This window comes from Pundamilia nyererei, unplaced genomic scaffold (genome assembly GCF_000239375.1).
Source record: "Pundamilia nyererei isolate P.nyererei 1_Seehausen unplaced genomic scaffold, PunNye1.0 scaffold00095, whole genome shotgun sequence".
In the NCBI taxonomy this organism is placed as follows: Eukaryota; Metazoa; Chordata; class Actinopteri; order Cichliformes; family Cichlidae; genus Pundamilia; species Pundamilia nyererei.
Window position 1 is genome coordinate 369397 of NW_005187496.1, and position 13081 is coordinate 382477.

Below are 13081 nucleotides of genomic sequence, written 5' to 3' on the forward strand. Positions count from 1 at the left end.
TGTGTGTGTGTGTGTGTGTGTGTGTGTGTGTGTGTGTGTGTGTGTGTGTGTGTGTGTGTGTGTGTGTGTGTGTGTGTGTGTAAGAGAGTGCAGGTGTGTGTTTTCAGGTCCTTGCACAGATGAAATGATTCAAAGATTGATTCAAACCGAATCATGTGCTGACGTAAAAGCAGAAACTAAAATATATTCCATCCTCTCAGTGTGTGTTTAAAGCACTGAGGTCACAGTCACCATGTTTTCTACTCTTACTGTGATGTAAACATTTAACAGGATTTGCAGGGATGATGTTAGATTACCCTGTTTGTGTCCAGTGGTCTCCTGCGGGGCTTTCCTGCTTTCTACCAACTCTTCAGTCTCATTCTCGGCTCTTCGGCTCGCACTGCTCATGTGAAGCTTTGAGTAAACTAACTGCTGCCCAAGGGTTCACAGTGTCCCAGACACCAAATATTTAAACACTTTAGAAAAGCATTCAAATATTTGGTGCCAGGCTGACTGATTGTTCGGTGTGGACATGAAGCTGAGGATCAGCAGAGTGATGCAAACCATTAATGACTAACCTCATGTTGTGACCTCAGACTCTCTGCTGGCTGAAGTTTGAACGTTTCTCAGGATCTTATTTCTGCCACGTGATGCCGTTTGTGCGTTTAAACCAGAAACATGAACTTAATTATAATAATAACTCTGCAGCTTGGCTAAGGCGGCTCTCTCTCTGAGGAGTGTTTGCTTTAACTTTCAGTATATTCATTTTGTTTTCTTTTTCCTTTTGTACTTTAAAAAGTTGACAGTGCAGCAAAAACCAGATAACAGCAGCATGACTGACTTTGATTACATAAACATGACGCAGGAGCAGAGAACAGTTATTAGCTGTACCTGAACAACTTGAGCTTATTATATGACTTTTTATAACTTTTTAAATGTCGAGTTTACAGACATAATGACACACAGACACCAAACACCATTATGAGTGTTTAGTTGTGTAATTAGCCCAACTTCACTAACCCTCCAAACATCGCTGATGTTTAGTGTTTGTCTTTTTGTCTTAGTTTTAGCAAATGTATCATCAGATACAGATAAACCTGAATTCCTGCTTCTAACCTCTAACTCAACCCCCAAATGCAAAATGACCCGAGACGGGAAGCATCTGAAAAATAAAACAGGGGATTATGGGAGACTAAAGACAAATAAAAACACAAACAAACACAAACAAAAGGCACAATGACACCATGAAAGCTCGTTTCTTGGTTTCCTCTGCTCTGATATCAGGACTTCTCCAGTTTGGACTTTTTCCAGTTTGTACTGGAGTTAAAAGTGAGCTGGTTGGTCTCGATGAACCAAGCGTTAATATTTTAAGTGTTCTGACTGCGGATAAATCCAACAGCATTATAACACATTTATCAGTGCACCCTGTTCTGCTCTGTTTATTGACTCTCCTGAGGTTCTCTGTCAGTCTGAATCGGCCTCAGCTTCCGCACATCACATATATAACACACACACATACTCACACACTTGCCGGCTGTATTGATCTGGAGGTGGGAGCCATAAAATGAGCGGTGATGGATCGGAGCGGTGGGCGGCTCGGCCTTGTCGCTGGTGATTTTCGCAGCCGGAGACGTGAGCGCTCTGCTCGGCTGATCGATAAGGAGGGACGCTCGGTTTCTACATATTCATCGAGCAGGTCACACCTGCACAAACAAACAGCAGAGAGGCAATTTCCCTTCTTTCACGTATACAGCCTGAAATACTCATGGTCTCCTTGGCACCATAACCTCAGCGTTGCCATAACCTGACAGGTTGATTTTGAGTTCAAAGCTTGCACTGTCTTCTCTGTAGGGTGATAAATCTTCTTAGACTTGCATAAAGTAAAAACCACGAAGCCCTGGTAGGCTGCAGGACACTTCAATCTTTATCAAGCCTTATAGAAAAGTCACGAATGCTGTGCAGATGAAAAACAATATCTAATGCCACAAGCCTTCACATAACTGCCCTCCCGTAAAAAACGACCCTGCAGGCTGTTTGTGCACGCGGCGTTTTACGAGCCCCAGTGATGTTTTTATCGTGACAGCGTGATTAACGACGCATGTTATATAGAAGACGTCAGGTGACGTAGAGACGAGGCTCAGCTCCACCCCCTTCTGTTTTTAAACATGACCAGCGCCGTTTTCCATAAAATGATGCATTTAAAGAAGCAGTCACCAGGTAAAACCACGATAAAATATAAAATCTGAAATGGGTGGAGCTTCAGTTTAGTTAACACATCTGTATCTACTGTTTTCACCAGTAGCAGGCAGCTAGTAACCACCAGGATGCCACCCTGGACTCTGCAAGTCTCACACTGTGTTGGCTTATGGACTCATTAAGGAAGTGACTGAAGTAGCTTCTGGGTTTGCTTGGAAGTGGCTTAAACCCGCCTCCTTTTTAATGGCCACATGGGGGCGATATCTACAGAAGTGTACGGGAAAACAGGCTTCAGCCCAGAATCCTGCTGAGGTTATGGGCTCAGTCACTTATCTGACACTTACTGGTCGAACTGAAGACCCAGAGAACTGCCAGTTAATCCAGTTAGAACCAAAACTGGGGCTCAGATCTGTTTGGATGGCCTGTTACTATAGTAACTGCACAGCAACCATATTATTGGTCAGATAATTGGTCGGCACACAGCAAATGAGTTGAATGTGCTCTTCAACAGTCTGCACTGCAGTGAATGCTCCCCCCCCCCCCACTGAGTTACTCACCACCTCACCAAGTCCTGACACCCCTCCCCCACCTGTCACTTTCACTCATGACCAGGTTCAGAGATAAATGAGAAGAATCCACTCAGACGAGTCTGCTGGACCGGATGGGGTGAGTCCCGGTGTCCTCAAGGTCTGTGCCTCCAGCTTTGTGGAGTCTGCAGAGGGTCCCATTGCTGAGGATGACATCATGGCTTGTTCTTGTAACAAAGACGTCACGTCCCAGTGGCCCCCAGGATTACAGACCTGTGGCACTGACCTACCACGTCATGAAGACCCCCTTCAGTTTGCTTACCAGCATGCCATGAAGCTCGGACACCATCATCTACCTGCTCAATCGTGTCTACACCCATCTGGACCAGCTGGCAAGCACTGGGAGAGTCATTTTTTTTTCACTCCAACATTGTGTCTCTGAGAAGGTGATCAGCAACACAAGGGCACCACAAGTTACCGTCCTCCCCCCCTGGACTGGGTTAAACTTCTTTAGGGTGGTGTCAGAGAGGCAGATGTTGTCCAAGATAAGAACAATGCTGAACAATACACTGAAAATCATCCCTGCCTGTGGCTATCTCTGTACAACTCCTCCATCTGATGCACAGCACACACTGCAGTTGTAACACCCTTTTGCACATCCTCTACAGTAAAATAACGAATAACAACGCTTTACAGTTTAGAGTAAAATGTCAATCCTTGCAGGCAGCTTGCAGCTACAGCCACCATCCACCCGTCAGTAAAAGATGCCACACCCCTAATAAGGCAAGCTTTAAGCAGGTGAATTATAAGAAAAGCCCTCCCCCTGTACAACTGTTATAATGGGGGAAATTATCTATAGAGACCAAAACATTTCTGTCTATAGCAGGGGTCTGCAGCCTTTAACACCCAAAGAGCCATTTGGAGCAGGTTTCCACGCAAAAGAAAACACTGGGAGACGCAAATACTTTTTGACATCTAAAATGAAGATAACACTGTATATATTGTTTCTTACCTTTATGCTTTTTGTGAACAACTAAGGTGTGTTGCTTATGAAATCCATGAAGTGCTACAGAGAAAATTACATTTTATTTATGTAATGAGCACATTTTGAACTCTTAAAGAAATATAACAAAAGGAAAGCTGAACTTAAAATGATCCAGCAAACAAAAACTGCTGTGAGCCGCCATCCTTATATCGCCTTTGGGCTTTTGGAGCCTTCACCTGACTTTTAAAAAATAATTGAAGAAAAAAACATTCAGCCTAAATATGTATTTTACCTGGTTAACGTGTGTGTCGGGGCGTGGTCTGCAGCGGCGCTGCAGGGGAGGCGGACGCACCTGAGCGGCACCCGCAATCACGCCTCGCCGCCTTAACGTCTGTGCCATCTCGGGTACACCGGCGAGTGTGACGCTTATTTTGAGCGATGAAAAAATAATAGAATATAATTTTATTTTTATATTTCAATGTTACAATAATCTTCCAATTTAGAACTATTAAAAAAAGAACTAACATAAATAAAATACACTTCAGCTAAATACTTAATTTATTTTCCCAAACCACGCGGAGCCGCAGTATAAGGACTAAAGAGCCGCAGGTTGCCGACCCCTGGTCTATAGGGACTGACTTACTGCTGGAACCCCTAGTGGACATGCAAGGAACTGCAGGGTTTTTTGGCACTTCTGTGTTGGTTTAAGTTTTTTGCTGCTTGGATAAAAGTAAAATTTCCAGTCCTTGTTGCAGTTTCAAATCCCTCTGTGGTCTGGTGATGAAGTGAAGGGACGGCCCATTTTCATTCCCAAAGTGTTAAACTCTGCTGTACCATCGAAACTGTTGGTGTCTCAAAGTGTCCTTCTGTGTCCATGTGTCATGGCACCAACACTGAAAGCTTGTCATGCTCAGCTTGTCATGAGCATACTTAAAAGGGTATCACAGTACCCCAGGATCACATTTAGAAGCAACTGATAAGCTTATTTTCTTGTTTAGTGCCTTTGAAGCCAAGCCAACATCTTTTTCTGAACATAACCAAGTAGTCTTTGGTGCCCAAACCTTACCAAGTTCATAAACAACACACAGACTTACTCGACTGTCAGAACCAGAAAACCAAACACCTCCAAATTTTTAATTAATCAATCCTTAAGAGGATTGTTCATTCAAATATTGCTTTAACCCAGTTCACTAACCTCAGAAAGCATCTTATACATGTCTCTCTGATGTCAGCAGCATCTTTCTCATTTCTGGCAGCCTGTGACTGATAAGGTGTGACGAGCAGTCCCAGCCAAAATACCCAAGTGTGCGCTATCTGCAGAGGGCATGGATGTGCATGTGGCCTCACGGCTTCACAGCTGTTAGTAACTGGATTTAGGGATGTTTTTCTCAGATGGACAATTAAAGAAAAAGCACAAAAACCTGAGGTTTTTATTGCTGTTACCATGACGATGATGGTCCTGTAACCTTAGAAGGTAGTTATTTTAACCCTGGCTGTGATCGTTCTCTCAGTCTAATCAAGTTGTTTTTGTGTTTAAACCAACTCTTCACCACTGCTCGGTCACATGGTGGCTGTTTATCTCCTGTAGCTGGTGTTTTCCCCCTCCAGCCTTTCTCTTCACGCCCTGCAGAATCAGAGCATCACTTTGAACTTTTTACTGCAAACATGGTCATTGTCCTCTCTTTCTCCTGTCTCAACTCAGAGAATCAAAGGGTTTTGTTTTACTTGAGCTGCTGCCAACAGTTTTTGTTTAACTGTGGAGATCAATCTGCATATAATGAGACACTGTGAGGAATTTCTAAAGCAACTAGTAGATGGATGTGTAGATGTGGACACAAACTATCGTGCAAAAGGAGTAACTTTAAAGAACTTAGAAATAAAGAAAAACAGCAAAAACAAAATTGAAACTAACAAATGGAAACAAAACTTCTTAATTCAAGCAATTAACACACAATTAACACACAATGACTAAAGTAGGAGTGTCGTCACATGGACTTACCAGAGGTGCACACAATCATCAGCAGTAGGACTGAAACAAGTGAAACTGTCAAATGAAATCATGAAGAATAATCAAAACTGAAGAAAGACTGAACTAAATGCTGGAATCACAAGAAGATCAATATCAATCAATATCAGTTTTCTTTATCACATTTAAAAGGAACAAAGTTGACCAAAGTGCTCACAATTAGTTAAGAACAAGAGGATCAATAGAAGTTAGATGAATCGAACTCTGTGATGTGTTTTTACTGTTTCTGGGTTTTTGATGTCTGACTGCGGCTCCTTGTGTTCTTGAACTGTTTGTCATCCTGTCTCTTTGGTGGATACATTTTTATTTGCAACAAACTCAAATGAAACTTTGCTGGTATTTGGTCATAAACTGGAACAATACAACCCGATGATGGTCCCAGTTATTAGAATTCATCCTGAGTGAAACGAGTCAGGCTCGTCACTCTGGAGAAAAAGTCTGATCACCAAAGTCGCTGAGATTCTTCTTCCAGGGAAGGTTGTGACTGACGCTGTAAGGACTCAGTCAAACAGAAAGTAAGGTTAGAAGCTGAGTCTGGTATCCAAATGTAGGCAAAAAGCAGAGCTTTAATGTGCTCTAGAGCACATTAAAGCTCTGCTTTTTGCCGGGTGTCTCCTCAGAACATGTTAGACTAACATGTTCTGAGCAGACATCCGCCCCACGAGGAAATCTTTAAGGTTTACCCAGAATGCTCTTCTTGTTTTCTACAGTAAATGATCAGAAAACAGAGCAAACATCCAGGGTACCAATGCTTCCGCTTAGTGAAATTATAATATTTAATCTGATGCTGAAACTGATGTTCAGAGAAATGAGATTTTGCCTTTGCATTGTGACACGTGGAGAAAAACTGATTTGATGACATTCACAGTTTGTAACAGAGCCTAAAAGTGTTTTTCAGTCCTGGAAATTTCACGTGGGCATCTACTGTACTTAAAAAGCATCAAATTTTAACCTTGCAGATGTTTTTATGGGGGCTCTTACACTCATCATTTATATGCAGGTAAAACTTAACTTGGCTTCATTTGATATGCAAAAGTTTTTATAATAAAAAATCAGCTCATCTTTGGGTTTTTTCCATTTATGATGGATTTTGTTTTGGATTGACCCAGTAACACTGTGTTTACATACACTCACTGCCTGACTGGGTCATTGTGTTAGTGGCTGTCACAGTTGGGTTCTCACTTCTACAACGTTACAGTAATACTAACTGTGAGTTGGTTGTCGAGCTGTTCCTGCGGCTGAGGTGGGAATCGGTGCCCTTTTGCCAAAACTTTTTTTAACCTCAAACCAAAGGCGCTTGTTAGAGCTTAAACCAAATGTTTACGCAGTTTTTACCTTCTAGTGTCAACCAGGAAGGTCAAGTCAAAGCAAAATGAATGAATAAATAAAATAATTTAAATAAATAAATAAAACAGATTAGATTAAACTAAGAGAGTAAATTAACAAAATAAGCCAAAGGAAAAAATTCACAAAAGTGCGAAACACAGTGGTCCCAAACTGGAGCCTCACCTCTCCAAGCTCCTAATGCACGTTGTCATTAAAAGTTTATCAGTTTATTGAGTCTGTTGGCATCTGTGACCCTTTGTCTCTGAAATGAGACTGAAATTAGATTTTTGACTTTCGCAGGACACCTTGAAGGTGGAGAGGAGATGCAGGTAGCATCAAACAAAATGATATCATATTACCTGCTGTCATATTTGAGCTGGGTTTCTTTGTGATGGATTCAACACCCCCATAAAGAGTCACAGATTTAATACCAAAAGATCCAAAATGACTGATTTCTAAAAGGGAAAACGGGAGTAGGTGTGGCTGAGGTGTGAGCTGTCTGGGTGACCGGTCACTGTGATGACGCACACGCAGGGAGGGAGAGCAGGAGAGAGAGAGGTGCTCCGCTCTCAGCATCACGTCTCCTCAGTGAGCCTCCTGCTCTGTGACGGAGGAGCAGCTCCCAGTCTCCTCTCCGACGCCGGAAGCTCTCAGTTGTGACGCTGATGGAAGATTTAAATTCTGGGTCCGGAGCTCCTCACTGAGGACACGCGCGTAATTCTCTGTGCGTCCTCGCAGCGCCATGCCGCTCTTCCTCGTCTGACCTCCTCGCTCTCCTTCTTGGATGAACTTTCTCGCTGCCTGCGGGGACGCGGCCGCTCGCTCCGAGATCATGAAGACGACGCGGAAATGCCGCGCGCTGCTGTCGGTGGGTCTGAACCTGGTGGCCCTGTTCTTCTCCACCACCGCCTTCATCACCACGTACTGGTGCGAGGGCACCCAGCGCGTCCCCAAGCCCAACTGCAGCAAGCAGCGGCACCACAACTGCATCGACTACGGCGTGAACGAGACGGACCAGAACAAAGTGCACTACAGCTGGGAGACCGGGGACGACCGCTTCCTCTTCCGCCGCTTCCATACGGGCATCTGGTACTCCTGCGAGGAGAACATCCACGAGTCAGGTGGGTCCATCAGTCCGAGAGGCTGGGGAGATTCTGGGGTCGCTTAAAGTTGTTAAGAGAAAATAAAACTAGAGCAGTGTCGGCTTTAAGATGAGTGTGAAGTATGTGGAATACTTTTCCCTCTTCACTTCAGTTTTTATTTATTTTATTTTTTAGCTCACCTGCAGTAACAGGTCAGACAATGTCCCCCTGAAATTAAAGCTAACAGGCCAGTCACGTCATTTTTACGCACAACCAAAGGAAAATGTTTGTGCGTAAAACCTGTTTTCACTTCGAGTTTGAGCCGCACTGATGTTTGTTTAGTCTTTGGACAGAATTTTAAAATGATAGGATGTGGTGCGCTCAGAGGACACGGCTCTCACTCATTGCACGCTGATCGATGTGGACAATTTAAGTCAATGCGCTCTCATTTTTCAAGCAGAAATTGAGCTTCTAAATCTCCGTTTCCCTCAATAACAGGACAACAAATGAAACATTTTTAGATTTACATCGAAAATAAATATTTTTATGCTTTTTCTTCGGTCTGTGCTTCTTGTCATAAAGATAAAAGTTGACAGAATTCAGGGAATTTGTTAGTGCCAGAAAGGAGCACAAAATCTTCACTCCAAACCACGTCTGAAGTCAAGCAATCCTAGATGGAAATTCATCAGTTAGGACCAGAGAGTGTGGCTGCACTGAGACTTTAACCTTTCATGTGATGGTGGATGATGCTGGTGTGGGTCTGCTCTGTGCAAACATGATGTATTCACACTGTTTTGGATAAATGTGGAGAGCTGGGTGATGAATATGACTGAAGCTGGAACTCTGAAAAGAAAGGCCCCGTTTACCTCCATACTCTTCTCTGCTCTGGTTAGTTCCTCAGAAAAGCAGAAAGATCTCAGCTTAAACACATTCAGCATACCTGCTGCTGAATTGAAAAGCATCATAAGGAGTGCAGTGAAGGAGATGTGAATGTTTTTCTTGTGAGGTCTCTGGTGGGTTTTGTTGTGGGTGTTTGTATTTTGTATAAATTGTTGTAAATCTTGAATTTTCTGTTGTAATTGGTGCATTTTTAGCATGTTTGCATCATAGCTGCTGTCTTGGCTGGGTTTCTTTGTGAACCTCCTGGTTAAATAAAGGTAAAAAATAAATAAATAAATAACACATGAGGCTCTCTGCTCACATTTTCTCTTCCTGCTGATGAGACGTTTAATGGAAAACTCAAAAATTAAAAGTTCAGGTCTTCAAATCACTTATTTTCCCTCAGTCCACAGTGAGGAGGCGCTCAGGTGATGTGCTGGACGCCCTCACATAGAAGCTCATACCAGTGGGACTTTTTGCTGTAACCGTGTTATCCAAACGGTGTGTTGAGGAGGTGCTGCCCTCTCCAATCTCCTGGATTTCCTCTCCTGTGTTTTTGGATTTATAGTTCCAGCAGTTTGTTTCCTGAACTTTGTTATCAGCTGCTGAAGCTGGCTTCCTGTTGAATGGTAAATGGCCTGTATTTGTATAGCGCTTTACTTGGTCCAGTTCTGGTTAGTTCTAAAGCTGCCAAACAAAGTGCTTCACAGGGGAAACAAACTTCATAACAAGCAGGTTTTAATAACTCAAAGTTAACTTCTGGTCTTTTGATTGAAAGATGGCAGAGGATGAAAAACAGAGATCACTGACCAGATTGTTTTTGTGAATGCTCTGATGGTGGACGGCTTTGAACTGTAGGGTGGTGTCACCTCCGTACCTTTCAATAAAGGATGGTCTAATGTATCCTCTGCCAAAAGAGGCAATAACTCTGAAGCGTTGTTCTTAGTATTTATATAATCCGGTGAGACTTATTGTGGCTCCCTCACAGACATTTCCACATCTGTCAGGACTCTTATTAAGAAAACCGTTTCTACCTCAGCCAGTGCCTCTTTACTTTCTGACTTTCCTTCTCTGTTTCCATCTTTGTGATGAACTTCCTAAAACTGCTCCACGGTGCAGTTTTTGACCAAACAGGAGAAACCTCTGCTTGTCAGGGACTACTTTCAGCTGCGGATTGATCCCCATTACTTGGAGCTTTAGCTGTGAAGTCTACAGTGAGCTTTGCCTCTGTGGGTCCTGTAAGTGTTTCTGATATTTTGTCCCATGTGAGAAGCTGTAGACAAACAAACAAACAAACAAACAGGATCTGTTCTGTGCAGAGACGAGTGGGAGTGAAGAGGACAAAACAGTCTGTGTGTGGATCTGTGCGCTGTAACTCTGTGAGAGTAAATAAACATCCCAGGGACACAGAGGTAGGTAGGTGTGTGTGTCCGTGTGCGTGTGTGCGCGTGTGTGTGTGTGTGTGTGTGTGTGTGTGTGTGTGTGTGTGTCCGTGTGCGTGTGTGTGTGTGTGTGTGTCTAACTGATATTATGAGCTTTCCTTCTTCTCCACATTTAAAGAACACACCGTGCAGGAGCAGCAGCATCTGTGAAGTTAAAGTGTAAAAAAACAGCAGATTTTCTAAAATCCTTTAACTGTAAAGAATCATTATTTGCATCAGTGGCACGCGGCATTGTTCAGAATGTGAATGCATTTTTAACCTTATTTCTCTGTGAGAATTTTCACATCAGCGGCAAATAGGAAATAAAATGCTCAGCCTGAGGCCTTAAGTCCTGACTGATGACCACCAGTAACCCACATGGGAGGGATCCTTTAATTCTGCAGAAGCAAAAACGAGAAACTCGTATTTAAGCTCTTGCTGTAGCGCCCCCTTGTGTTTTTAATGTGGTCTTTTAGCTTTTATTGCGATAGGAAGGTGGAGGACAGGAAAGCTGAGACCAGGGGAGCATTTTTAAACATCACAGCACCTAAAAACTATTATTCATGTTTAAAACATAATATATATGAATATGGTTTATTGTAACTGAGACTTAAACGCTCATATCTCCTCAAGCATGACTTAAAATAAGTTATTTATGAGTTTATTTAGACACAAGCTTTTTTTTTAGTTAGTTTTAAATTTGAGCTCTTTCTTTGCATTATTTGATGTCAGAGGTCTCTCCTCTGTGACAGACTGGATATCTGGGGGCTGTGCTACTAACTTCAACATACCCAGGATAACTTTCTTATCTGGCTTCACTTATCCTAACATCTGCAGTCAGTTTGAGCTCCATCTAGTGGCTGTTTAGCGGCCTTGCACGGTGTGAGCAGGAGTGTTGCAGATTCGGCCTCAGGAAGGTTGAATCTGTTGATCTGCTCTAAATTTTCTGTTAGTACATCGACTCAAACTGAGCTCTGACAGCTCAGATCTCAGTAAGTACAAAACTAAGAAAGTCTCCCGTCCAGCACATCAAGTATTGAACAAACACACATCCCGTCACGCCCCGAAGCTTAAGCTTGTTAAATTCCCCCCTCACATTCTGAAAGGATCGGTTTGTTCCAGCTCTTCATTAAATCTACAGGATGTTTACACTGAGACCAACACTGGAACAGAAGCTGCTGATGGAGCAGCACCTTTTTTTTGTTTAACAGGGTGTTTATATTTTTGCTCTCAGTGCTGCTCTCACCAACAGGAATGCACATTTTATTAGACTTAAACCCAAAGCTGCATTTTCATCAAAGATTTTATGCATTCATCTGTTTGTATTTTAGATCAATCCCAACATCCAGTCTAAATTATTTGTTGTCTTTGAAAACTTTGGGATTTGCACTAAGATTTCTCTTTGCTCTGCTTTGTTTTTCACTTTCTTTTTGCCTGATTAAATTTTGTTGCTATCGATACATGTGTATTTGCCAACTGCTCTGTTGCTGCTGGGTGAAACTGGTTGCAAAGAGTGTGGTGCACCAACCTCAGCAGGAGCTTGCATGGAAACACTCCCCAGCGGACTCTCAATGAACAAGTTTCAGAAGGCGCAGCTTTTATTTTGAAGGCGACAGTTTCCATTTCCAGCTTGCATCAGGTTTTTTTAGTCTCATTAACATTGTGCATGTAGTTGGTGTCACTGGAATCAGTTTGTAGTGTTTGGGTCTTGGGGTAAAGTCTGATTCCCACTTTGGTCTTGAAACTTACCTGAACTTGCTCACCTGTCTTCTCCGAGTCAATACTTCCCTGTTAAGGATTCTTTCAAGGAGTCTTACCTTCTTGCCTCACCTGCCTGCAGACCCTCCTTACAAACCTCAAACAGTTCCTGGAGAACAAACCAGCACCATTCTCTGAGATTACACTCACGATTATTTTAAACTGTCTTCGAAGCAACTCTCTGTGAACCATCCAAACACCATCTGAACTGGGTCCTGCTTAAGTGTCCAGCTGCCTGGCCTGGCCTCCACGGCTTTCCAGGAAAGGTGGTGTCTTCCATGAAAACTGTGGGTAACCATGGAAACCTACAAGCAACCGAAACAATCGTGAGGAAGTTTTTTTGTCCAACACCGTGCACCGACCGGTCTGTAGGCCGGTGTGACTGAGGCGCTGGGCGCTAAAACTTCTTGGTTAGGTTGAGGAATGCCAGTTGAGGTGATTGGATTCAAACTGAGTTGAAGACCGCTGATAATTTGTATTTGCACTTTTTAAAAATGTTCACAGCGCCTGTCACTCTTACTAGTCCTGATGGCTGAACTGAGCGTGTGCCGACTTTAATCAAACCATGTAAACAATCCACATTAATATGCAGATATCATACATGTGCTGCAGAGGCTGAATAATGATGAAAGCAACTCCAAACACCAGCTGTTTAATTATCAGCTGATAAAGATTCAACATCATACCCGCCTCCTCATTTAACCTGATGCGTAACAGACCAAAGAGAGTGTTACCTGAGATCAGGTACGCAAACGCCTGTGACACAGCGCGGGCTTTGGGAAGAGCCAGTGTGTGTGTGTGTGTGTGTGTGTGTGTGTGTGTTTTCTTCTGTCCCAGTGATGATGAACTCTACAGAAAAGCCCAGCAGCAAAAATATGGTGGATTTCCTGCCAAGCCCAATG

General features: G+C 43.1%; 1 protein-coding gene across 2 annotated transcripts in view; it reads left to right on the forward strand.

Moving 5' to 3' along the window:
* Positions 1-7507: 7507 nt before the first annotated feature.
* Positions 7508-13081, forward strand: part of gsg1l (gsg1-like) — a 32716-nt gene continuing 27142 nt past the window's right edge. For both annotated transcript variants that reach the window (XM_005739915.2, XM_005739916.2), the window contains exon 1: positions 7508-8160. In XM_005739915.2, coding sequence (XP_005739972.1) covers positions 7824-8160 — 337 coding nt within the window. In that variant the 5' untranslated portion in view covers positions 7508-7823. The remainder of the gene's footprint in view (positions 8161-13081) is intronic.